Raw genomic sequence first — 23,536 nt, forward strand, 5'->3', positions numbered from 1 at the left:
CTTTGCAACCTCACCAGAATCTGTTATGACTTTTTAGTAATAACTATTCTGACTGATGTGAGAGTATCTCATTGTGGTTTTGATTTGCATTTCTCTAATGATAAGTGATGTTGAATGTCTTTTTCATACGCTTGTTAGCCACATGTATATCTTTTGAAAAGTGTCTATTCATGTCCTTTTTCCACTTTTTAATTAGGCTTTTTGCTTGTTGGTGTATTTAAGTTCCTTATAGATTCTGGATATTAGACCTTTGTCAGATGCAGAGTTTGCAAATATTTTGTTCCCATTTTATGGGCTGTTTACTCTGTTGATAGTTTCTTGTGCTGTGTAGAGTCCTTTAGTTAAATTATGTCGCATTTATCAATTTTTGCTTTTGTTGCAATTGCTTTGAACATCTTTGTCATGAAATCTTTGCCCGTTCCTATGTCCAGAATGGTATTGCCTAGGTTATCTTCCCAAGTTTTTACAGTTTGAGGTTTTACATTTAAGTCTTTAATCCATCTGGAGTTGATTTTTGCATATGGTGTAAGGAAGGCGTTCATTTTCAATTTTCTGCATGTGGTCAGCTGATTATCCCAGTACCATTTATTGAATGGGGAGTTCTTTCCCCATTGCTTATTTTTGTCTAAGATCAGATGATTGTAGGTATGTAGCTTTATTTCTGGGCTCTCTATTGGGTTCCATTGGTGTACGTGTCTGCTTTTGTACCAGTGCCATGTGGTTTTGGTTACTGTAGCCCTGTAGTATAGTTTGAAATTGGGTAATGTGATGCCTCCAACTTTGTTCTTTTTGTGTAGGACTGCTTTGGCTATTTGGGCTTTTTTTGTTCCATATAAATTCTAAAGTTTTTTTTTTTCTGATTCTGTGAAGAATGTTATTGGTAGTTTGATATGAATACCATTGAATCTGTAAATTGCTTTGGGCAGTATAGCCATTTTAACAATATTGATTCTTCCTATCCATGAGCATGGAATGTTTTTCCATTTGTGTCATCTCCAATTTCTTTCAGCAGTGTTTTGTAATTCCTGTTGTAGAGATCTTTCATCTGCCTAGTTAGTTGTATTCCTAGACATTTTATTCTTTTTGTGACGATTGTGAATGAGATTGCATTCTTGATTCGCTCTCAGCTTGGATGTTGTTGGTGTATAAAAATGCTACAGATTTTTGTACATTGATTTTGTCTCCTGAAAGTTAGCTAAAGTTGTTTATCGGATACAGGAGCTTTTGGGCCAAGACCATGGGGTTTTCTAGATATAGAATCATATCGTCTGCAAACAGAGATACTTTGGCTTCCTCTCTTCCTATTTGGTTGCCTTTTATTTCTTTTTCTTGTCTGATTACTCTGGCAAGGACTTTCAGTACTACGTTGAATAGGACTGTGTTGAGAGTGGACATTTTTGCCTTGTTCTGGTTCTCAAGGGGAATGCTTCCAGCTTTTGTTCATTCAGTTTGATATTGGCTGTGGTTTGTCATAGATGACTCTTATTATTTTGAGGTATGTTCCTTCAATGCCTGGTTTCTTGAGGGTTTTAAACATGAAGTCATGTTAAATTTTATCAAAAGCCTTTTCTGTATCTATTGAGATGATATATACGTTTCGTTTTTAGTTCTGCCAAACCTTTTCTTTTAAAGCCCAATGAATAAAACCCATCATTTTTCACAAGACCACCACAGCAAGTAGGCAGGAAAGCCAATGTTAAAAGTGAAATCTTCTGAATTTGTAGTACCTTTTCTTTTCCAAATCTAGCTCAAATTTCTCACTTGTTTTCCTTTCGATGAAGCTAACCACCAGCATTTCTCCTAAGAAATGGATATAAAAACGTCTGATATGGTTAAAGTGGGAAGTGTTAGTTCCTAGAATATCTCTGGATATTGCTGTTCCTCATTACAGAGCATGAGCCCTGCCCAAAGTCTGGGGTGTAATGGCATAGAAAAGGTCAGGAGCCCACTGAGCCAGGAGTATAAGAGGCTTGGGACAAAGTTTAAAAGGGGCCTGTTGCTATCACGGGGTGGAGGGACAGATGGGAGAACACTTACACCATGGAATCTTATGCAGCCATTAATAAGAACAAGCCACATTGTTTGGCTTGTAAGGATTTCCTTGGGTATTGCTGAATCCTAACATTAGGATGCAAAGAAATGTTGGCTGGGCACGGTGACTCATGCCTGTAATCCCAGCATTTTGGGAGGCCGAAGCAGGCAGATCATCTGAGGTCAGGAGTTCGAGACCATCCTGGACAACATGGTGAAACCCAGTCTCTACTAAAATACAAAAATTAGATAGCCATGGTGGTGGGCACCTGTAATCTCAGCTACTCAAGAGGCTGAGATAGGAGAAGCCCTTGAACCTGGGAGCCAGAGATTGCAGTGAGCTGAGATCCTGTCACTGCACTCCAGCCTGGGTGACAGAGCAAGACTCCATCTCAAAAAAAAAAAAATGTGGAGAAATGTATATAATAGGACTGTAAATGTGTATGTTTGTATGTGGTTATATAAGAAATTGCTAAATAAAATACAGGGTGCCCGAGTTAAATTTTAATTTCAGCAAAACAATCACTGCATGGAACATACTTATACTAAAAACAATCTGTTTCTCTGAAATTCAAATTTGACCGAATGTCCTGTATTTTTATTTGCTAAATCTGGCAACTTTGTTATATAAGGATGGAGAAAATTGTGAGAGGAAATATACCAAATTGTGGGAGGCAAGGAAAAATGGCACTAGTAACACCCCCAGCAAATATGAAATTAGCCAGTTTTTATAAAATGATATGCTTATGTGCATACATGGATGCATAAGGAAGTTAGAAAAAAGGGTTTCGGTCTACTAAGTCTTTTTTGTAAGGAGCATGCATCATACACCAAGTGAAAAAGGCAAGTGGCAGAGTAGTAAGTATAGTAAGATAATGTGTGCGGAAAAAGAAACAATTAAAACCCAGTATATGCTTGTTTAGATTCGTAAAAACAAAGGTAGAACTTTGAAAAGATGCCCATAAAGCCGTCGAAATTGGTATCTCAGTGTATGGGGTTGGGGAAGTAGGGTTAGCTTTGCTTTTATACTTCTTTATATGGTATTATGTCATCTAGCTCCGCAAAATCTAGTATTTTTGTATTTCGAAAAATAAATGAACTCCAGGCAGCCAGTCTGGAGCGGAACAGCATAAACTTTGGAGCTGTATATATGTGGACTCAGGCTGGATTCTGCCACTCCAATTGTATAGTCCTTGGGAAGGTACTTTACCTTGTCTGTAAAATGGGGATAAAATACATACCTATTGTTTATGATGAAGATTATAAAGAGCTCTGCATTTTAACTGGCACATAATGGTTAACAACCTCTAATGCCAATTGCTATTATTACTAGAAAATAACCTAGGATGTAAAAATCAGGATATTCAGTGAGATGCCTGTAAGCCCTGAATTGCTTGAAGCAAACTTTGATCTGCTGGAGATAAGCCATCAACTGGCTTAGGATCTTGACTGAGACATCTCATCTCTGAGCCTCAGTGCCATATCTACACCATGGGAGGGACCAACTGGGTATCCTCTGCTTCTTTCATTTACTCAACAGTTTTGGAGCACTTGCTGTGTGTCAGTCCCTGGCCTAGGAGCTGGAGACACAGAGATGAGAAACTGTGGCTCGACCTTCAAAGGTGACTCAGTCTCGGAGGTGATGCAAATAAACCAGGTGGTGAGTGCTATGAGAGAGTGCATTTGGATACCCAGAGAAGTGGGAGATAGAGAAGGGCCACATTTGTGAATATCTTTCAGGTCTTAGATTTTTTAAAGATACTGTACATATGGTTCACAACCAGGTAAGCAAAGAACAGAGGCTGAGTACCTGATGTTGATTTAGGATGGGCAGGGGAAGCAGGATGCCACACTGAGAACATCTCCTCAGAATGTCATAGGCTGCTTCATCTCCAACAGGGGAGGTGGTCCTGGGCTTGGGCTCTGACATCCAAAGTGGATCCAAGGTTTTGCTTTTGCCTCTTGGTGTTTTCTTTGATGAACTTTCAGAATGAAGTGGAAATCTGTTTATACTTTTTGCCTTTGGATGGACATCTTTCTCCATTGTGGAAGTTTGGTTTTCAGCAGCTTGACTTGGAAGAGATGAAGGAAGAATTTTTGGCTTTCCAACAGGAAAGTGTTTCTTAATCTCTGAGTCTGGACAACATTGACCCTGCAATTGTGAATAATATATCAAATTTTAAAACGACTTCAGCTTTCATGGTCAGAAAATATGGTAGACTAGATAACACAAAACATCCCACTGTAAACATTTTTATATGCTGTATAAAATGTGACAAAACATTCAATTTAATACCCGGCTTTGTAGGAAAGAAAGAAAATTTTGCATTCCAGGAATGAAGGTCTGACTGGTTGCTATGGTTTGAATGTGTCGCCTCCAAAATTCAGGTGTTGCCAATGTGATGGAATTAAGAGGCAGGGCCTCTGGGAGGTGATTAGGTCATGAGAGTGCCTCCCTTGTTAACAGGATTAGGGTCCTTATAAAAGAGGCTTCATGAAGCATTTGGCTACATCCTTCTACTCTTTTGCCTTCTACCATGCTAGGAGGCAACAGGAAGGTCCTCACCAGACACCAAGTGCTGGTGACTTGTTCTTGAACTTCCAGCCTTCAGAGCTGTTAGAAATAAATTTCTGGGAGATCCAAGATGGCTGAATAGAAAGAGCTCTTGAGTGCAGTTCCCAGCGAGAACAATGTAGATGTTTAGTGATCACCACATTTCCAAACAACTTTTTACTGCCCACAGACCAGGAATTCTCGGGCCGAAAAGTGCCACAAATTTCCAGCATGGCTGTTTCAGCTGGGGCACTGTGGGTTTCCACACAAAAACTCACACAAATCTGGATATCCATTTCAACTGGCACCTGGAACACCTGGGAGACAGAGCTGCCCATTCAACTGAAAAAGAGGGGGCTAAAACAGGGAGTCAGGTGATACGGCTTGGCAGGTCCCATCCCTACAAAGACCAGCAATCTGAAATGCTCTGGATTGAGAGTTTCACAGCAAGCACAGCTGGACCAGAGACTGTCCAGCTCTGTGGGGGAAGGGCATCCGCCATTACTGAGGCAGTCCACCACTACCGAGGCAGTCCCTCATTACCCAGGCGGTCTGCCATTACTGAGGCAGACCATCATTACTGAGGCAGTTGTAACTGTATCTCTGTAAACAAAACTGCAAGGAAATTTACACAGCAGCTGGGCAGAGCCCATGGCAGCTCAGCAATGCCTCCGCTGGCAGACTGTGACTAGACTACCTCCTTGCTGGGCAGGGCATCTCTGAAAAAAGGCAGCAGCATGTCAGAAACTTATAAATAAAGCCCCACCATCCCAGGACAGAGCACTTGGGAAAAAAAGGTGGTTATGAGTTCTGATGCAGCAGACTTAAACATACCTGCCCAGCAGCTCTGAACAGAACAATGGAGCTCCCAGCACAGCACTTGAGCTCCTATGTGGGACAGACTGTCTCCTTAAGCAGCTCCCTGACCCCTGTATATCCAGAAACACCTCATAAAGGAGAGCTTAGGCTGACATCTGGCAGGTACCCTTCTGGGATGAAAATAACAGAAGAAGAAACCAGCAGCACCCCTTACTGTTCTGCAGCCCTTGCAGGTGATCCCCAGGCAAGCAGGGTTGGTAGTGGACCTCCAGCAGTCCTACAGCAGAGGAGCCTGACTGTTAGAAGGAAAACTAAAACACAGAAAGAAATAGCTTCAACATTAACCAAAAGGATGTCCACTCAGAGACCCCATCCAAAAGTCACCAACTACAAAAACCACAGGTAGATAAAGCCACTAAGAGGGGAAGAAATCAGAACAAAAAGGATGAAAACACCCAAAACCAGAATGCCTCTCCTCCTCCAAAGGATCACAATTCCTCACAAGCTAGCGATCAAAGATGGATGGAGAATGAGTCTGATGAATTGACAGAAACAGGCTTCAGAAGGTGGGTAATAACAAACTTCTCTGAGCTAAAAGAACATATTTTAACCCAGTGCAAAGAAACTAGGTTTCTTGAAAAAAGGTTAGACGAAATGCTAATGAGACTAAACAGCTTAGAGAATAATATAAACGACTTAATGGAGCTGAGAAACACAACACGAGAACTTTGTGATGCATACACAAGTTTCAATAGCCCAATTGACCAAGCAGAAGAAAGGATATCAGAGATTGAAGATCAACTCAATGAAATAAAATGACAAGGCAAGAATAGAGAAAAAAGAGTGAAAAGAAATGAACAAAGCCTCCAAGAAATATGGGATTATGTGAAAAGACCTAATCTACATTTGATAGGTGTACCTGAATGTGACAGAGAGAATGAATCCAAGCTGGAAAACACTCTTCAGGATATTATCCAGGAGATCTTCCCCAACCTAGCAAGGCAGGCCAACATTCAAGTCCAGGAAATAAGAGAACACCACAAAGATATTCCTCAAGAAGAGCAACCCCAAGGCACATAATCATCAGATTCACCAGGGTTGAAATGAAGGAAAAAATGCTAAGGGCAGCCAGAGAGAATGGCCGGGTTACTGACAAAGGGAAGTCCATCAGACTCACAGTGGATCTCTCAGCAAAATCACTACAAGCCAGAAGAGAGTGGGGGCCAATATTCAACATCTGTAAAGAAAAGAACTTTCAACCTAGAATTTCATATCCAGTCAAATTAAGCTTCATAAGCAAAGGAGATATAAAATCCTTTATGAACAAGCAATTGCTGAGAGATTTCATCACCATCAGGCCTGCCTTACAAGAGCTCCTGAAAGAAGCATTAAACATGGAAAGGAACAACTAGTACCAGCCACTCCAAAAATGTACCAAATGGTAAAGAGCATCGACACAATGAAAAAATTGCATCAACTAATGGGTAAAACAACCAGCTCGCATCAAAATGGCAGGACCAAAATCACACATAACAATATTAACCTTAAATGTAAATGGGCTAAATGTCCCTAACCAAAAGACACAGACTGGCAAATTGGATAAAATGTCAAGACCCATTGGTCTTGCTGTATTCACGTGTAAGGAAACACATAAGCTCAAAAAAAAAGGGATGGAGGAAGATTTATCAAGCAAATGGAGAGAAAAAAAAAAAGCAGGAGTTGCAATCCTAGTCTCTGATAAAATAGACTTTAAACTGACAAAGATCAAAAGAGACAAAGAAGAGCATTACATAATTGTAAAAGGATCAATGCAACAAGAAGAGCTAACAATCCTAAATATATACACACCCAATATAGGAGCATCCAGATACATAAAGCAAGTTCTTAATGACCTACAAAGAGACTTAGACTGCCACACAATAATAGTGGGAGACTTTAACACTCCACTGTCAATATTAGACAGATCAACATGACAGAAAATTAACAAGGATATCCAGGACTTGAACTCAGATCTGGACCAAATGGACCTAATAGACATCTACAGAACTCTCCACCCCAAATCCACAGGATATACATTCTTTTTAGCACCACATGGCACCTACTCTAAAATTGACCACATAGTTGGAAGTAAATCACTCCTCAGCAAATGCAAAAGAATGGAAATCATAACAACCTCTCAGACCACAATGCAAATCAATTAGAACTCACGATTAAGAAAACTAGTTCAGAACTGCATAACTTCATGGAAACTGAACAACTGGCTCTTGAGTGTCGACTGGATAATCAATGAAATGAAGGCAGAAATAAAGATGTTCTTTGAAACCGATGAGAATGAAAACATAATGTACCAGAATCTCTGGGACACATTTAAAGCAGTGTCTAGAGGGAAATTTATTTTTATTTTTATTTTTTTTGAGATGGAGTTTCGCTCTTGTTACCCAGGCTGGAGTGCAATGGCGCGATCTCGGCTCACCGCAACCTCCACCTCCTGGGTTCAGGCAATTCTCCTGCCTCAGCCTCCTGAGTAGCTGGGATTACAGGCACGTGCCACCATGCCCAGCTAATTTTTTGTATTTTTAGTAGAAACGGGGTTTCACCATGTTGACCAGGATGGTCTCGATCTCTTGACCTCGTGATCCACCCGCCTCGGCCTCCCAAAGTGCTGGGATTACAGGCGTGAGCCACTGCGCCCGGCTAGAGGGAAATTTATAGCAATAAATGCCCACATGAGAAGTGAGGAAAGATCTAAAATCGACACCCTATCATCAAAATTGAAAGAGCTAGAGGAGAAAGATCCAAAAAACTCAAAAGCTAGCAGAAGACAAGAAATAACTAAGATCAGAGCATAACTGAAGGAGATAGAGATACAAAAAACCCTGCAAAAAATCCATGAATCCAGGAGATGTTTTTTTTTAAAAGATCAACAAGATAGGCCACTAGACAGATTAATAAAAAAGAAAAGAGAGAAGAATCAAATAGATGCAATACAAAATGATAAAGGGTATATCACCACCCATTCCACAGAAATTCAAACTACCGTCAGAGATTACTACAAATAACTCTATGCACATAAACCAGTAAACCTGGAAGAAATGGATAAATTCCTGGACACTTGCACCCTCCCAAGCCTAAACCAGGAGGAAGCTGAAACCCTGAATAGACAAATAACAAGGGCTGAAATTGAGGCAGCAATTAATAGCCTACCAATCAAAAAAAGCCCAGGTTGTTGTTTACAGCCGAATTCTACCACATGTACAAAGAGGAGCTGGTACCACTTCTTCTGAAACTATTCCAAACAATCCAAAAAGAGGGAATCCTTCCCAAATCATTTTATGAGACCAACATCATCCTGATACCAAAACCCAGCAGAGACTCAGCAAAAAAAGAAAACTTCAGGCCAATATCCATGATGAACATAAATCTTCAATAAAATACTGGCAAACATATTGCAACAGCACATCAAAACCATCATGATTAAGTAGGCTTCAACCTGAGGATGCAAGGCTGGTTCAACATATGCAAGTCTATAATGTAATCCACCACATAAACAAAACCAAACACAAAAACCACATGATTATCTCAATAGATGCAGAGAATGCCTTTGACAAAATTCAACAGCTCTTTATGCTAAAAACTCTCAATAAACTAGGTATCAATGGAATGCATCTCAAAATAATAAAAGTTATTTACAACAAACCCACAGCCAATATCAGACTGAAAGGGCAAAAACTGGAAGCATTCCCTTTGAAATCTTGCATTAGACAATGATGCCCTCTTTTGCCACTCCTATTCAATATAGTAGTGGAATTTCTAGCCAGAGCAATCAGGCAAGAAAAAGAAATAAAGGATATTCAATTAGGAAAGGAGGAAGTCAAATTGTCTCTATTTGCAGACGACATGATTGTATATTTAGAAGACCCCATAGTCTCAGCCCAAAATCTCCTTAACCTGATAAGCAACTTCAGCAAAGTCTCAGGATACAAAATCAATGTGCAGAAATCACAAGCACTCCTATACACTGATAACAGAATAACAGAGAGCCAAATCAAGAGTGAACTTCAAAATTGCTACAAAGAGAATAAAATACCTAGGAATACAACTAACATAGGATGTAAAGCACCTCTTCAAGGAGAACTACAAACCGCTGCTCAATGAAATAAGAGAGGACACAAACAGATGGAAAAACATTCCATGCTCATGGTTAGGAAGAATAAATATTGTGGAAATGGCCAATGTAATTTATAGATTCAATGCTATCCACATCAAGCTACTAGTGACCTTCTTCACAGAACTGGAAAAAACCACCTTAAGCTTCATGTGGAACCAAAAGAGTGCCTGCATAACCAAGACAATCTTAAGCAAAATGAACAAAGCTGGAGGAATCATGCTACCAGACTTCAAACTATCCTACAAGGCTACAGTAATCAAAACAGCATGGTACTGGTACCAAAACAGAGATATAGACCAATGTAACAGAACAGAGGCCTTGGAGGCAATGCCACACATCTACAACCATCTGACCTTTGACAAACCTGACAAAAACAAGCAATGAGAAAAGGATTCCCTGTTTAATAAATGGTGTTGGGAAAACTGGTTAGCCATGTGCAGATAACAGAAACTGGACCCCTTCCTGACACCTTACACTAAAATTAACTCCAGATGGACTAAAGACTTAAACATAAGACCTAACCATAAAAACTCTAGAAGAAAACCTAGGCAAAACCATTCAGGACATAGGCATAGGCAAGGACTTCATGACTGAAACACCAAAGCATTGGCAACAAAAGCAAAAATAAACAAATGGGACCTAATTAAACTCCAGAGCTTCTGCACAGCAAAAGAAACAATCATTAGAATGAATTGGCAACCAACAGAATGGAAAAAATTTTTTGCAATCTACCCATCTGACAAAAGGCTAATAGCCAGAATCTACAAAGAACTAAAACAGATATACAAGAAAAAAACAAACAAACCCACTCAACAGTGGGCGAAGGACATGAACAGACACTTTTCAAAAGAGGACATATATGAGGCCAACAAACATGAAAAAATGCTCACCATCACTGAGAGAAATGCAAATCAAAAGTACATTGAGATACCGTCTCATGCCAGTGAGAATGGCGATCATTAAAAAATCTGGAGACAACAGATGCTGGAGGGGATATGGAGAAATAGGAACACTTTTACACTGTTGTTGGGAGTGTAAATTAGTTCAACCATTGTGGAAGACAACGTGGTGATTCCTCAGGGACCTAGAAACAGAAATTCCATTTGACTCAGCAATCCCATTACTGGGTATATATCCAAAGGATTATAAATCATTCTATTATAAAGATACATGCACACATATGTTCACTGCAGACTATTTACAATAGCAAAGACCTGGAACCAACCCAAATGCCCATCGATGATAGACTGGAGAAGGAAAATGTGGCACAGATATACTATGGAATATTATGCAGCCATAAAAAACAATGAGTTCGTGTCCTTCATAGGGACAGGGATGAATCTGGAAACCATCATTCTCAGCAAACTGACACAAGAACAGAAAATCAAACAGCACATGTTCTCACTCACAATCAGGTGTTGAACAATGAAATGGACACAGGGAGGGGAGCATCACACACTGGGGTCTGTTGGGGAGGACTAGGGGAGGGATAGCGGGGAGTGGGGAGGTTGGGGAGGAATAACATGGGGAGAAATGCCAGATATAGGTGACAGGTGGATGGAGGCAGCAAACCACATTGCCATGTATGTACCTATGCAACAATCCTGTATGATCTGCACATGTACCCCAAAACCTAAAGTACAATTTAAAAAAAAGAAATAAATTTCAGCTCTTTATTATTACCCTGTCTGTAGTATCTTGTTACAGAAGGATACTCAAAATTGTAAGAGAAAATAGCTGTTAATCTAGAATTTGATATCCAGTGAAATGACCATTTATGAATGCAAAAAACAAAAAGCATATTTTCAGGCAACTAAAGATTTACTACTCAAGGCTATTGGTGAAAAAACTACTGAGATGTATTTCAGGAAGACAGAAATTTTACCCAGAGGAAAGCTTAGGATCCAAGAAAGAAGTGAGCAAAGGGAAGGGCAAACTTGCGAGTATATCCAGCCCGGCACAGTGGCTCATACATGTAATTCTAGCATTTTGGGAGGCCGAGGTGGGCAGATTATGTGAGGTCAGGAGTTCCAGACCAGCCTGGCCAACATGGCAAAACACTATCTCTACTAAAAATACGAAAAATTAGTCAGACATGGCGGCACATGCCTGTAATACCAGCTACTCGAGAGGCTGAGGCAGAACTGCTTGAATCCAGGAGGCGGAGGCTGCAGTGAGCCAAGATTGTGCCACTGCACTCCAGCCCAGGCAACAGAGTGAGACTCTGTCTCAAAAAAAAGAAAAAACAAAAAACTTGTGAGTATATCCAAATAGGCATGAGTTACATAAATAACAACAATAATCACTAAAGAAAAGTAGTATGAAAGCGAAATTAAGCAAAATTCTGGCAGCATTTTCATGTAAGATAGGAGTAGAGGATCTGCGTTACTGTGTTCTCAAATCGGAATACTATTTGTAAGAAGAGTAGAGCTAATTATTAACTTTAGACTTTATTAAGTCAAGTATTCATATTAAAATCTTAAGGGTAGCTACTGAAATGATAGAAATAGAGAGTAAAATTGCTGAATCAGTAGAAAAGAAGAAAGAGAATAAAGACATTTTGCTCAATGCAATAGAAGACAATGGAGGAGAAAGCAGCAGCAGCACCAGCGGTAGTAATGAACAAGAATGATAAATGCAGGGCCCCAAAACAATGGGGGAAAGATTATTGTTAATATCATTGGAGTGGTAAAGGCATTGCGATTAAGTAAATGACTGTATTTTTGAGCTATTTAAGAATGATGGTGAAATAACAGGATATCATGGATTTGCTTTATCATACTTTAAAAAAAAACAAACGAAAAGAATAGTTCAGGTATGGAAAACTTTTGATTTCTACATATTAGCAGCTATTTTCTCTTAGCACTTTGAAGATTATTCCACTGCATACCCACTTCTATTATGTTGTTGATATATTTGCTTCAGCCAAATTGCCATTCCTTTGCTTGTAATCTCCTTATTTGGTTGAGTTCAAAGAAATCAAGCTTTGCCTTTTACCAGTAATGTATCTAAGGGTAGATTTATTTTTATTCACCCTGCTCAGAACAACAACTCTTGTATCTGAGGAGTGAATACATGAGGGTTTATTGTATTAACTTTCTAGTTTCATATTTGTTTGAAATTTTTTATAATCAATTTAATTTTTAGTGAACAAATGAAAAGCCAAAACAATTATTAAGTCCAGGGAAAACAAGTTGTAGGAGAAAGCACGCATAATCACAGTTCGTGTGGAAAACCATGTATAATGTTTACATGGTTAGATCAATGTAATATTGAATATTTAACCAGAATGAGTGAAGTTAATAAATTGGAAGGATGAAATGAAGAACTTTGGAGGTATGTGTGTGGGATGGGTGGTATAAAAAAAGTGAAATCCATATTCCTAAATCCTTTTGAGTCAACAGGTAATATCTAAATTGAAAAAATATATAAGCAGGTGCTTTAGACATATGAAGGTGATTACCAGAAGAAACAGCTCAAAGTGAAAGTAGAGTATTTGTGTCTAGGGAGTAGTTAGCATAAAGGGGAGCAGTGGGGCTTATAATTTTACTGGGGTGGTGGGAAACCACAAGGGCCATAAGTAAGTAAATTAGATAATATGTTAGAAGTTTATAAAGGCTATGAAAAAAAATAGAAGAAGGTCAGGGGGTGGTGAATATGTGATGGAGAGGGCGTTGCAATTTTAAACAGATTGTTGTGGTATATCACCTGAAGAAGGTGCCATCCGGGCAAAGACTTGAGAGAAGTGAGAGAGTTAGCTCTGGGAATAAGGTGGGGAAGGTAAGGAGGTGGCTCCCAGGCAGAGGCAGTAGCCAGAGAAAAGGCCGTAGGGCGGAGTATGCTCAAGAAAACCAGGAGGCCAGTGAGCTGAACAGGAGTAGTACATGAGATCAAAGACGTGATGAGGTAGGAAGGGAGGCAAAGATGACATAGATCTCTAAGGCTATTGTAGTGTTGAGTTTGCATAAAATGGGGCAAGAATGAGTACAGAGATCTGAACAGAGGAGCCACACAAGACTTGTATTTTTAAGGGATCACGTTGACCACTGTGATGAGGATAGACTGTAGGGGGAAAGTGACAAGTAGGGAGACCACTTAGGAGACTCCTGCAGCATCTGGGCTTGAGAAGATGATGGTTCACACCAGGGTAGCAACACGGAGGGCTAGAGAAGTTGAGAGTGAACCTGAGATTTTGGCCTAAACGACTGGAAGGATAGAGTTGCCATCAGCTGAGATGGGCCAAGCTGTGGGACAGAGGATTCCATTTCAGATGTATTACATTTAAGATGTCTATCAAGCATTCAAGTGAAGATGCAGTAAATAGTAACATACAAATCTAGAGTTTGGGGAGAAAAGCTCAGACTATGATATAAATTTGGAAGTGTCTGGCTACATATGGCATTTATAAAAATCAGGAAGAAAAAAAATAAATAAAAATTAAAAAAAATAAAAATCAGGAAGTTGGATGAAATATAAAGATAGTGAATATAGGTAGAGAAGAGACCAGAGACTGAGCCCTGCTTCCCCCCATAATTAAGAGGTTGGAGAGATAGAGAATGAGAGACCACCAAGGTTATTGAAAACCACAAGAGTGTGGTACCCTGGAGGCTAAGAAAGTGCACTGAGGAAGAGGGAGTGATGAGCAGTAAATGCTCCCCATAAACTGAGGACTGAGAACTAAGCACTGGATTTAGGAATGCAGATGTAATTGATTTTGACAAGAGCAGATTTGGTAACATTGGACGGGGTGAGCATAAGAGTCAGATTGGAGTGGGAATAAGAATGGGAGAAGAAAAGATGGAGGCCGTGACTAGAGACAACTGGTTCAAATGTTTTTCTACAAAGAAACAAGATGGTAGCTTGTAGGAAATGGGGTCAGAAGTACTTTATGTTTTTCTGGTTTGGGGTCATGTTAATAAAAAGTTAAAGACTGAAAACCACAAAACCACCTAGTATACATGATTTCAATCCTTAATTCTCAAATTCAAAAAGATTCTTTTTGTGCAAGGCCAAAGATTCACCATTGATATCTAAATATTCAATAGTGGCAGCCCTTTAAAAACTTATCATAACAAATGTTAGGACATCCTAGAGTTTTGAGACTTTGTTGTTGCCTATGTGTACAGCTCCTTTAACCTCTCCCTGTTGCCGGACAGAGAAGGGAGAATTGCTGGAGCAGTGTAGCAACAACCTTGTGTGACCTTGTGTAGGCAAAAAGAAAGGATATAGTATACCAACCAGTAGGAGGGGATAGGCTTTAGATAGGAGCATAGAAAGCTCCTCTGTGGTTAAGAGGTGGGAAGGCAAAGCGAGTGAGTGTGGATGCTGCCAAGGAGAGAGCTCTGGTGCTGGCTGGTCGTGGATGTCTTCTTTTCCTGAACAAGGAGATAAACCATTATCCCCATTTTCCCCAAAAGAAGAAAGAAGCTCAGAGAGGTTACACAGCCAGTAACGGGCAGGGCAGAACTAAAATTCAGAGTTGCTAAGCACAAATCCACTTCCATGTGTATTAGAGCTCCCCAGCTCCCTGAAGCCTTCCAATAAGTGTGTAGGTGCCTTGGTTGCCAGGCTGAACATTTGAAGGGAAGTAGTCAGCTTCACTCTTGTTTTGGTGCTCACCAAGTATCTTCTCATTCAAATAGAAGACACGGACCACTTATAGAATCTAACAGATATCAGTACTGAGGAAAACAAATCAGTAGGTGATTTCCATGTACATCTGAGGCTGAGAATCACGTGGCTGGGGCAGCGCTTCTCAGACTTGAAATGCCTGTGAAATCATGTGACTCTGCATATTCTGATTTAGCATTTCTAAGGGGAGGGCCTGAGATTCTGCATTTCTAACAGGATTCCAGGTGATGCTGATGCTGCTGCTGGTCCACAGACTCCACTTCAAAAAGCACACTGAAAGGTGGAAACAATTCAAATGTTTATCAACAAGTAGAGAAACAAAATGTAGGATGACCATAAAAAGGCCACTAACTCTGGGAGGCCGACATGGGCGGATCACCTGAGGTCAGGAGTTTGAGACCAGCCTGGCCAATGTAGTAAAACCCCATCTCTACTTAAAAAAAAATACAAAATTTACACAGGCACAGTGTCAGGCACCTGTAGTCCCAGCTACTCAGGAGGCTGAGGCAGGAGAACAGCTTGAATCCAGGAGGCAGAGGCTGCAGTGAGCCAAGATTGTGCCACTACACTCCAGCCTGGGCGACAGAGTGAGACCCTGTCTCAAAAAAAAAAAAGTCCATTAAAAGGAATAAAGTGCTGATATGATATTTGTCACAAATACAACACGGGTGAACCTTGAAAATGTTATGCTAAGTGAAAGAAGATGGTTACATAAGACCACATGTTACATGACTCCATTGACGTGAAATGTCCAGAACAGACAAATCCATAGAGATAGAAAGTAGATTAGTGGTTGCCAGGAACTGGGAAGATGGGGGAATGGATAGTATCTGCAAATGGGTACAGGATTTCTTTTTGGGAGGATGAAAATATTCTAGAACTAGATTGCACAACATTGTGAATGTAACAACTGTCTCTACAGTAGTGGCAAGTTTTACATTATATGTGGTTTCCCACACTAGTAAAAACAAAACAAAAAAGCAAAGAGCTGGATCATCTCTATGGGTGCTTTAGTTTTGATATTCTGTAGTTCTAGGAACAGAAGTATTAAGAAAGTAAACAACTTTCTGTCCAAGGAGAAGGAGATGAGTTCCTTGGAGAGAAGCCTTGGTAAGTCTCCCAAAGGAGAAATGCTCCATTCTGTCCAAAAGAAGGGAGCAACTCGGCACAGCAGTGCACTAAAAGGCGCTTAGGGCTATGGAGGGAAGAGTCTGAGTGTTCCCAGACAAAATCAGTCCGTCGGTCAATCACATGACTGCATCTCTATAGAGTCCTCTTTTTGCACCAACCCCTGATACCAAGAAAATGGAAAAAGTCATTCAGTTTTTCAGGAAGCTCACAGTCTAATAGAGAAGACTCCCACATGGGACAGAAAGCAGTAAGACAGGCCCTACTGAGGACCAAATTTGCAATGTCCAGGCCATGAAGGTTGGAGATGGTCAGAGGTGATTGCGGCTATTGGGAGTGGTGAGAGGCCCCCTCAAGGGCTGGGCACAAAGGAAGACCAATTGTGTGTGCTCGATTAGCCTAAGCTAGTCACTAAAATATCTTTTTGAACAAAGCAAAAAAAAAAAATATATATATATATATACATGGGATCCTTTAATATTCATGCTACGCAAAATTGGGCCCAGAATCTGCCTTTCCTATCCTACTTTTCAGAATGTGGACTAATTACTGGCAGCATTAGAAAATTACTAACTGCTACTCACCATATGGTGGAAATACTTATTTTCTGGAATCCTTTGGTTGCAATGATAACAGTGGATTTCCCTTTCAGGTGCCGAAATTCTTTCCTCTGAATAAACACAGAAACAACACCACAAATGATTGCCCTTGACAATGGCTAGCCCAGCTCACCCACAGCTGTCTATATGGCCTGTACTCATGAGCATGAACTGCCCCCGGGCCTGTCTGGCTTTGACTTTCCTGCACTGCCGGCATCCTTGACTACGCAGGCAGCTCTTGGCAGAGTCACCCACATCATTTCCTTTATGGCCACAGAGGTGCAGTTAGGGCAGCAGCAACCCTGATAGAGAGACAGCTTCCCGGAGCGGGACTGCTTTCTAAGGAGATGACTGGAACTGTAGCCACCGATGCCAATCCTCTCCAATCTAACTGCTCTTCATCACCAGTTTCCAGGCTCTGTGATCGGACCAGGTGTTGGTTGAACACATCTTTGTTGATGGTGTTGAAGCTGTGTTGGGTTGTGTTGTGTTGAAGTTGTGTGGAAGACTGTGTTTTGTTCTGTTGAAGTCCAGCCATGCTGGATGAAGGAAATGTACATGAATCTCACACTTTTCAGTTTTTCACTGGCCAGTTTTGACCTCGAGTAGATTGTTTATCAGGAGAGAGTTACTGTCTGGGGAGTTTTAGGCTGTCTCTTATGTTACCATGTTACCAAAACAACCAGCAAAGACAGCAAAGGATCTGTCACATTGATGACTATGTGACAGTGACACTAAATATACCCTTGTAAAGAGGCATTTGAGTCAAGTGAACATAAAATGGTACCAGAGAGCCAATACATAGGCTCCAAGGCCAGGAGTTATAGCTAGGTCCCTTCTGGCCATTGCTGATAATGAGAAAAGCCCTAGATTTGGTGGAAAATGTGAAAGTCCAGTCTTATTTCTGCCTCTAGCAAGCCCCTGCTTTATTCTGTGTGTAGATTTCTCATCTGTAAGAGGATGAGAAATCAATGGATCTCTGCCAGGCTAGGACTGTGCCGGAGGCATTCAAAGAAAGCCTCCTGTTTCCTAGGACACCCCGTGGCCTCCTTACTCAACTTTGTGGCTGGCAGGCTCTAGCCTCAGCCCCCTGGTCTCCCTGGACCAGTCATTTGAAGACCATGGCAGACACACAGGAAGGCCACTCTAATGCATGGTTTAGAATGAGAATAGCTGGATGAATTGAGACCTACACAGCAAATACACTTGTCATCCATGCTGCTGAGAGCTTCCAATCCTCACATCCCATCCAGGAAATGCTCTGGCCCTCAGAACGTCTCTCTTCTACCCCAGTTTGTGTGCTCACCTTTCCTGAGCTGGGCCTGTTCACTCCAACAGAAACGTGTGTGCTTGGCGAGTACCCGGCGCGTGATGAACTGGCCACAGCCCCGGCAGAGCTCCGTCTGCCTGCCACAGCGGGACTCGTGGAGCTCCAGCCTGCTGAGCTGCACGTCCAGCTCGCAGAACTTACACTCAGCAGTGTGTTCCTGGCAATCATTGGCCTGTGGGAGGCAGCAGGAAGGGCATGATCACTGGCCTCTTTGACTGCAGACAGATCAAGGACGTGTGCCCAATTCCCTATGGAATTGCAGCCAATAAGAGATAGCAGATGAGAAGGGCCAGAGTGAGGGACTGCCCTAGGGCGATCTGAGCTCTCTTGGACTCATGGACCATGGAAAGCCCTTCTGGCCAGTATCTGGGGGACAGGAGGTCATGTGTCATGCAGTGGGCTAGTTCTCTACTGCTCTCCAAGCCCGATGGGGTGTAAAGAGTGATCAGGTGGAATTCTCTACTATGGGCCTCCCCTTTCCCCTTCCTCTCCTTTTCTCAGGTTGGCCTATTTGGCTGTAAAGGAGAAATCACATGGAGCTCTTACCTCATGAAACGCCAGTGAGGACTTCTGTATGCTCTTCTGACACATCGTACACCCAACCTACACACACACACACACACACACACACACACACACACACACCCCAGATGTGGGTTCCACCCAGCACTCTGGGCCTGTCCCACATTCACTTTGGCTCACAATGTTCCAGGTTGGAGTCTGTGAACTCCTAGAGGGCAGGGATCCAGTGTGGCTACCCCAGTCTCTCTCTAGCGCCCAGCCCAGCGTTCAAGAAGTATTTGTCAGACCAGTCTGAGTTGAAATGGATGCCTGAGCTTGAGTATCTCCAGAGAGACAGATCAGGAACCCAGGAGGAAGGGACATGAAAAGGCAGGAAACAAAGCTCGACCTGACTGCCTTCAGGGGCCTTCCTTTTCACGTCCCCTCTTTACTGGTCTCAAGAGAAGAGCCTATCTTTCCTGAAACCAGATCCTCTTGCCTATGCTAGACCCATAAGCCTGTAGGGAAAGGACTGGAGATGGGAAAATTGGAGGTAGGTTCAGATTAGCATGAAAAAGGCAGGATTAACATTTCCTGCCCATGGGCCTTCCTGTGAAGGAGCTAAATGATTTCCCATGGCCCTCAAGTGAGTCTCTGCCTGGGGGACTGGACTCCTGCCTTAAGTCCCCAGTTCTTGCCCCAACTCCAGGACCCCATCTCTTCTGCAGGGAGGACTGGACCCTCACCCCAACTCCAGGACCCCATCTCTTCTGCAGGGAGGACTGGACCCTCACCCCAACTCCCAGACCCCATCTCTCCTGTAGGCAAGGCTGGCCCCACTCCCTGACTCCCAGACCCCATCTCTCCCGCAGGGAGGACTGGACCCTTGCCCCAACTCCCAACCCCATCTCTCCTGCAGGCATCTTTGCCTCGGACTCCCGGACTCCATCCTCCCTGCCACCTGCTCACCTGCTGGTGCTCATCCTTGCAGTGTTCCTCCATCTTTTCCCTGGGGACAGGCTCCTCACACTCCGGGCACAGGACCAGGAACCGCAAGCAGTGCACCTCGTGGAGGGCAAAGTGGGCAGAGGCTACATTTCTTTTGCTACAGGGTCAAGGAGGCGAGATAGGAAAATAAACTTATTTTCCTATTATGAAACATGGAGCTGTATTTCCCACCCGGGACTAGATCTCCAGAGGCCTTAAGCACTGAACATGTGATGATGATGACACCACCTGCCCCCACTCCCTGTGTTGGGTCAAAATTAGAACAGAACATCATCATTGAATAACTGTAAGGATGTTCCACAGAGCTCTTACATTGCTGGGGTGGGGCCTGGGGAGGAGCAGGAGGGAGGAATTACAAAAGGGGCACAGGGGAGATTTGGGGGTGATGGGGAGCTTCATTATCTCAATTACGGGGATGGTGTTTCACAGATGTATATAACATAGGCCCAAACTTATCAATTGCTATAGAATGTGCGGTTTATTGTAGGTCAATTATACCTCTATAAGGCTGTTTTTAAAATGAAATAACATTTCATTGTAAATAATTTAAATCTTTCAATTTAAATAATTTGAGAGAAGTGCCAAATTCTCTTGAAGGTTTTTTCTTGTTTATTGCTGCCCCTGTTTGGTCCACAGTGTTAGGAATGCAGCCCTGCAAGGCTCACGCTTCCTGCCCGGACCATGCCAACTGCTAGAATCTCCAAAGCGAGAGCTTCCCAAGTCTCTCCTGCCTCCAGGTGCACCTGCAGTAACCCACAGAAGCTCCGAGGTTCTTCCTGGAGTCCACAGTGAAGGAAGCGTTCTGAGCCTCCCACTTCCTGGGCAGGGCATTTTTCTCTAACCGTCCTCTTCACCGAGAAAGGCCCCCTTTTGGCCAGGCGCAGTGGCTCACATCTGTGATCCCAGCACTTTGGGAGGCTGAGGCAGGTGGATCACCTGAGGTCAGGAGTTCGAGACCAGCCTAGCCAACATGATGAAACCTCACCTCTACTAAAAAAAATACAAAATTAGCCGGGCATAGTGGCACACACCTGTAATCTCAGCTACTAGGGAGGCTGAGGCAGGAGAATCACTTGAACCCAGGAGGCGGAGGTTGCAGTGAGCTGAGATTGTGTCGTTGAACTCCAGCCTGGGCAAAAAGAAGTGAAACTCCATCTCAAGTAAAAAAAAAGGAAGGAAGGAAGGAAGGGAGGAAGGAAGGAAAGAAGGAAGGAAGGAAGGAGGGAGGGAGGGAGGGAATGAAGGAAAGAAAGAAAGAATGAAAGAAAGAAAGAAAAAGAAAGAAAAATACACCTTTCATTTCCTTCAACTCTTGCTTGTGGCAGCTCGGGAGAATGGAAAGGTGGTGGCCACAGCCCTAAAGGCCAGAGGACGAAAAGAGTCGCATGTCTATGTCCCTGGCACATGGGATGTGCCCGGAGAGGGACTGTCAAAGCCTCATTCTTCCTGATCCAAACAAGCTCTTTGCTTCCGCTTTGCCCAGGCAGTGGGCACACAGGCAGTGCCATCTTCCCTTCCTCTGTTCTCTTCTTCCCAGCCTGGTCCCTTGTCCCCCTGCTCCTCCTGGGCTGGCTGAGAAACCAGAGAACTTGAAGGGTCTGGTTGGAGCAAAGCTCTCTGGGGAGGGTCCACTCAGGTCCCTGTCACAGGTAGGGAACTTTAAGAATGGGGATTTTTGATGGGGCAGATTCCGCCCGCCCTTAGAGGTGTGGTCCCAGCCCCCTGCTCTGTCCTCCCTGCCCTGCCCCACAGCTCCCTTTCCAAGGAGGGTGAGAATAGTCTTGGGGAATCTCTGTGGGGCCCTTTCTTTCTTTCTTTTTTTTTTTTTTGAGACAGAGTCTGACTTTGTTGCCAGGCTGGAGTGCAGTGGCGCGATCTCTGCTCACTGTAACCTCTGCCTCCCAGGTTCAAGCAGTTCATCTGCCTCAGCCTCCTGAGTAGCTGGGATTACAGGCACATTCCACCATGCCTGGCTAATTTTTGTATTTTTAGTAGAGACAAGGTTTCACCGTGTTGGTCAGGCTAGTCTCAAACTCCTGACCTCATGATCTGACTGCCTCGGCCTCCCAAAGTGCTGGGATTGCAGGCGTAAGCCACCGCACCTGGCCTGTGGGGCCCTTTCTTTCACAGATTGGTGTGAAGGTCATAGTATCAGAACCCCAAATTAGAACCCAAGATCTCACAAGTAAGAGTAGCCCAGTTGGAACCAACTGTCCTGGCTATTTGGCTTCAGAATTGTCCCCGAAAGCCTAAAATTTGGGGGAAAGCAGATGCAGTGAAGTGGAGGTGATGCTGCTCACCCTCACCCAGAGATGACTAAGTTTAAACCCTCCTACTCTTGGGGCCCACAGTCTCCAGCTGCTTGTTCTCCTAAGTGCAGGAACCATTTTTCTCCTCCCTTTGGCAACAGCCCTATCTCATCCACGTCTCTCACTATCCAGCCCGGGTCTGCCGCTGGAGAAGGTGTTTCTTACCAGTTCCTGCACACCAAGAAGGCTTCTTCCATGTTCTGCTCTCTGCTCAGTCTTTCTGCTGAGTTTCGTTTCTTGCAGACAAGGAAACAAAACTGAAAGTGTTTCCGTGGCCCAGCCCACAGCTGCAGGAAGGGAGAAGATCTCCAGAATCTCAGCTTAGGATTTCTGTGGCTGGAGCCTCCCAGGAAGTCCCTCTGCAGCCTGGCCAGCCCCTGTTGTCTCCCTCAGCCATGCTGTGCTGCCGTCACAGGCTGTCTACCCCCCTGAGGGTGCAAGCCTGAGGCCAGGCCTCTCCTGGGCAGAAGCTGGCTCCCTTACCGCACGCAGCTGGCTGGCTTTGCTGTGTCTGGGTCTCCATCGCTTTTTCAAACCATCAACCTCCCACCCTTGTCCCCCATCTCTGCTCCCTTCTGGTCCTCCCTCTGCAGGAAAGAGGGAACTTGCCATGTTGAGCTTGAATGCTGCTGAGATTGCATCATTTCACTTCAGCCTGGGCAAAAAGAAGTAAAACTCCATCTTAAGAAAAAAAAAAGAAAAAGAAAAAAATAACCCCTTTCATTCCCACCAGCTCTTGCTTGTGGCAGCTCGGGAGAATGGAAAGGTGGTGGCCACAGCCCTAAAGGCCAGAGGACGAGAAGAGTCGCATGTCCATGTCCCTGGCACATAGGATGGCACATAGAGGGACTCAAAGCCTCACTCTTCTTGATCTGAACAAGCTCTTTGCTTCTGCTAAAAGCAAAAAAGGGCTAAAAAGGGCTCCTGGACCTCCAGATGGTGAGGGGGACTTTGCAGTGTCCAGGGATGCTGTGGGGATGCAGGGTGGTGTTAGCTCAGACCCACTTCGGTGTCTATCCTCACCAGGGCCCTTAGAGTTTTTCCAGATCCCAGAAACAGCTGTGCTAATAGAAAGACTCCAAACAGCATCTGGAGGGATGACAAGCAGACCCAGAGAATGCCCGTGGAGTCTGCCGATGGGATGGGTGCCGCCTCTCTGAGGAGGTTAGCAAGATTAAGGGAAATGTCCCGGCATGGCTCCAGCCTCCAGGCAGGCTCTAAGATTCGGGCACTAAATGAGAGGTGGTGTGTGCTGGTACTAATGACCACAGAGATCGGCGGGAAGAGGGAATGACTGCTTCAGCATTTCTATGTTCCAGGCATATACTAAGCATTATGTAGGTGTTGTCTGTGTTTTCATCTGTGCAACAGCTCTCATGTAAGGATTATTAACTCTATTTTGCTATGGAAAACAGAGGCAGTGACAGAGTGAGACTCTGCCTCAGAAAAGAAAAATGA

The 23,536-nt window shown here is 43.2% G+C and overlaps 1 protein-coding gene across 2 annotated transcripts; it reads right to left on the minus strand.

The window, feature by feature from the left end:
- Positions 1-1,671: 1,671 nt before the first annotated feature.
- XAF1 (XIAP associated factor 1) lies at positions 1,672-22,468 on the minus strand. Of its 2 annotated transcripts, XM_032280594.1 has the most exons (7): positions 22,244-22,468; positions 19,731-19,866; positions 18,807-18,863; positions 18,237-18,432; positions 16,916-17,001; positions 3,842-4,183; positions 1,672-1,800 (listed from the first exon to the last, which is right to left on the minus strand). In XM_032280594.1, exons 1-7 carry the CDS (start codon positions 22,273-22,275, stop codon positions 1,744-1,746), a joined length of 906 nt encoding a protein of 301 aa, XP_032136485.1. In that variant the 5' UTR covers positions 22,276-22,468; the 3' UTR covers positions 1,672-1,743. The 2 variants fall into 2 exon arrangements, with proteins under 2 accessions (XP_032136485.1, XP_032136486.1); XM_032280595.1 differs by lacking the exon at positions 18,807-18,863.
- Between the last annotated feature and the right edge of the window lie 1,068 nt (positions 22,469-23,536).

The sequence above is a fragment of the Sapajus apella genome, unplaced genomic scaffold, assembly GCF_009761245.1.
Source record: "Sapajus apella isolate SASKATOON/1434 unplaced genomic scaffold, GSC_monkey_1.0 scaffold12, whole genome shotgun sequence".
Taxonomy (NCBI): domain Eukaryota; kingdom Metazoa; phylum Chordata; class Mammalia; order Primates; family Cebidae; genus Sapajus; species Sapajus apella.

What these genes read in the sequence shown, in the direction of transcription:
- XAF1 (XM_032280594.1), bottom strand. Translation starts at nt 22,275, where the DNA reads ATGGAAGAAGCCTTCTTGGTGTGCAGGAACTG. An exon ending in CCTCACTGGCGTTTCATGAG is followed by an intron (nt 18,433 to 18,806) that starts GTAAGAGCTCCA and finishes TGCCTCCCACAG; the next exon opens with GCCAATGATTGCCAGGAACA. An exon ending in CCATCCTAAATCAACATCAG is followed by an intron (nt 1,801 to 3,841) that starts GTACTCAGCCTC and finishes TCCATTTCTTAG; the next exon opens with GAGAAATGCTGGTGGTTAGC.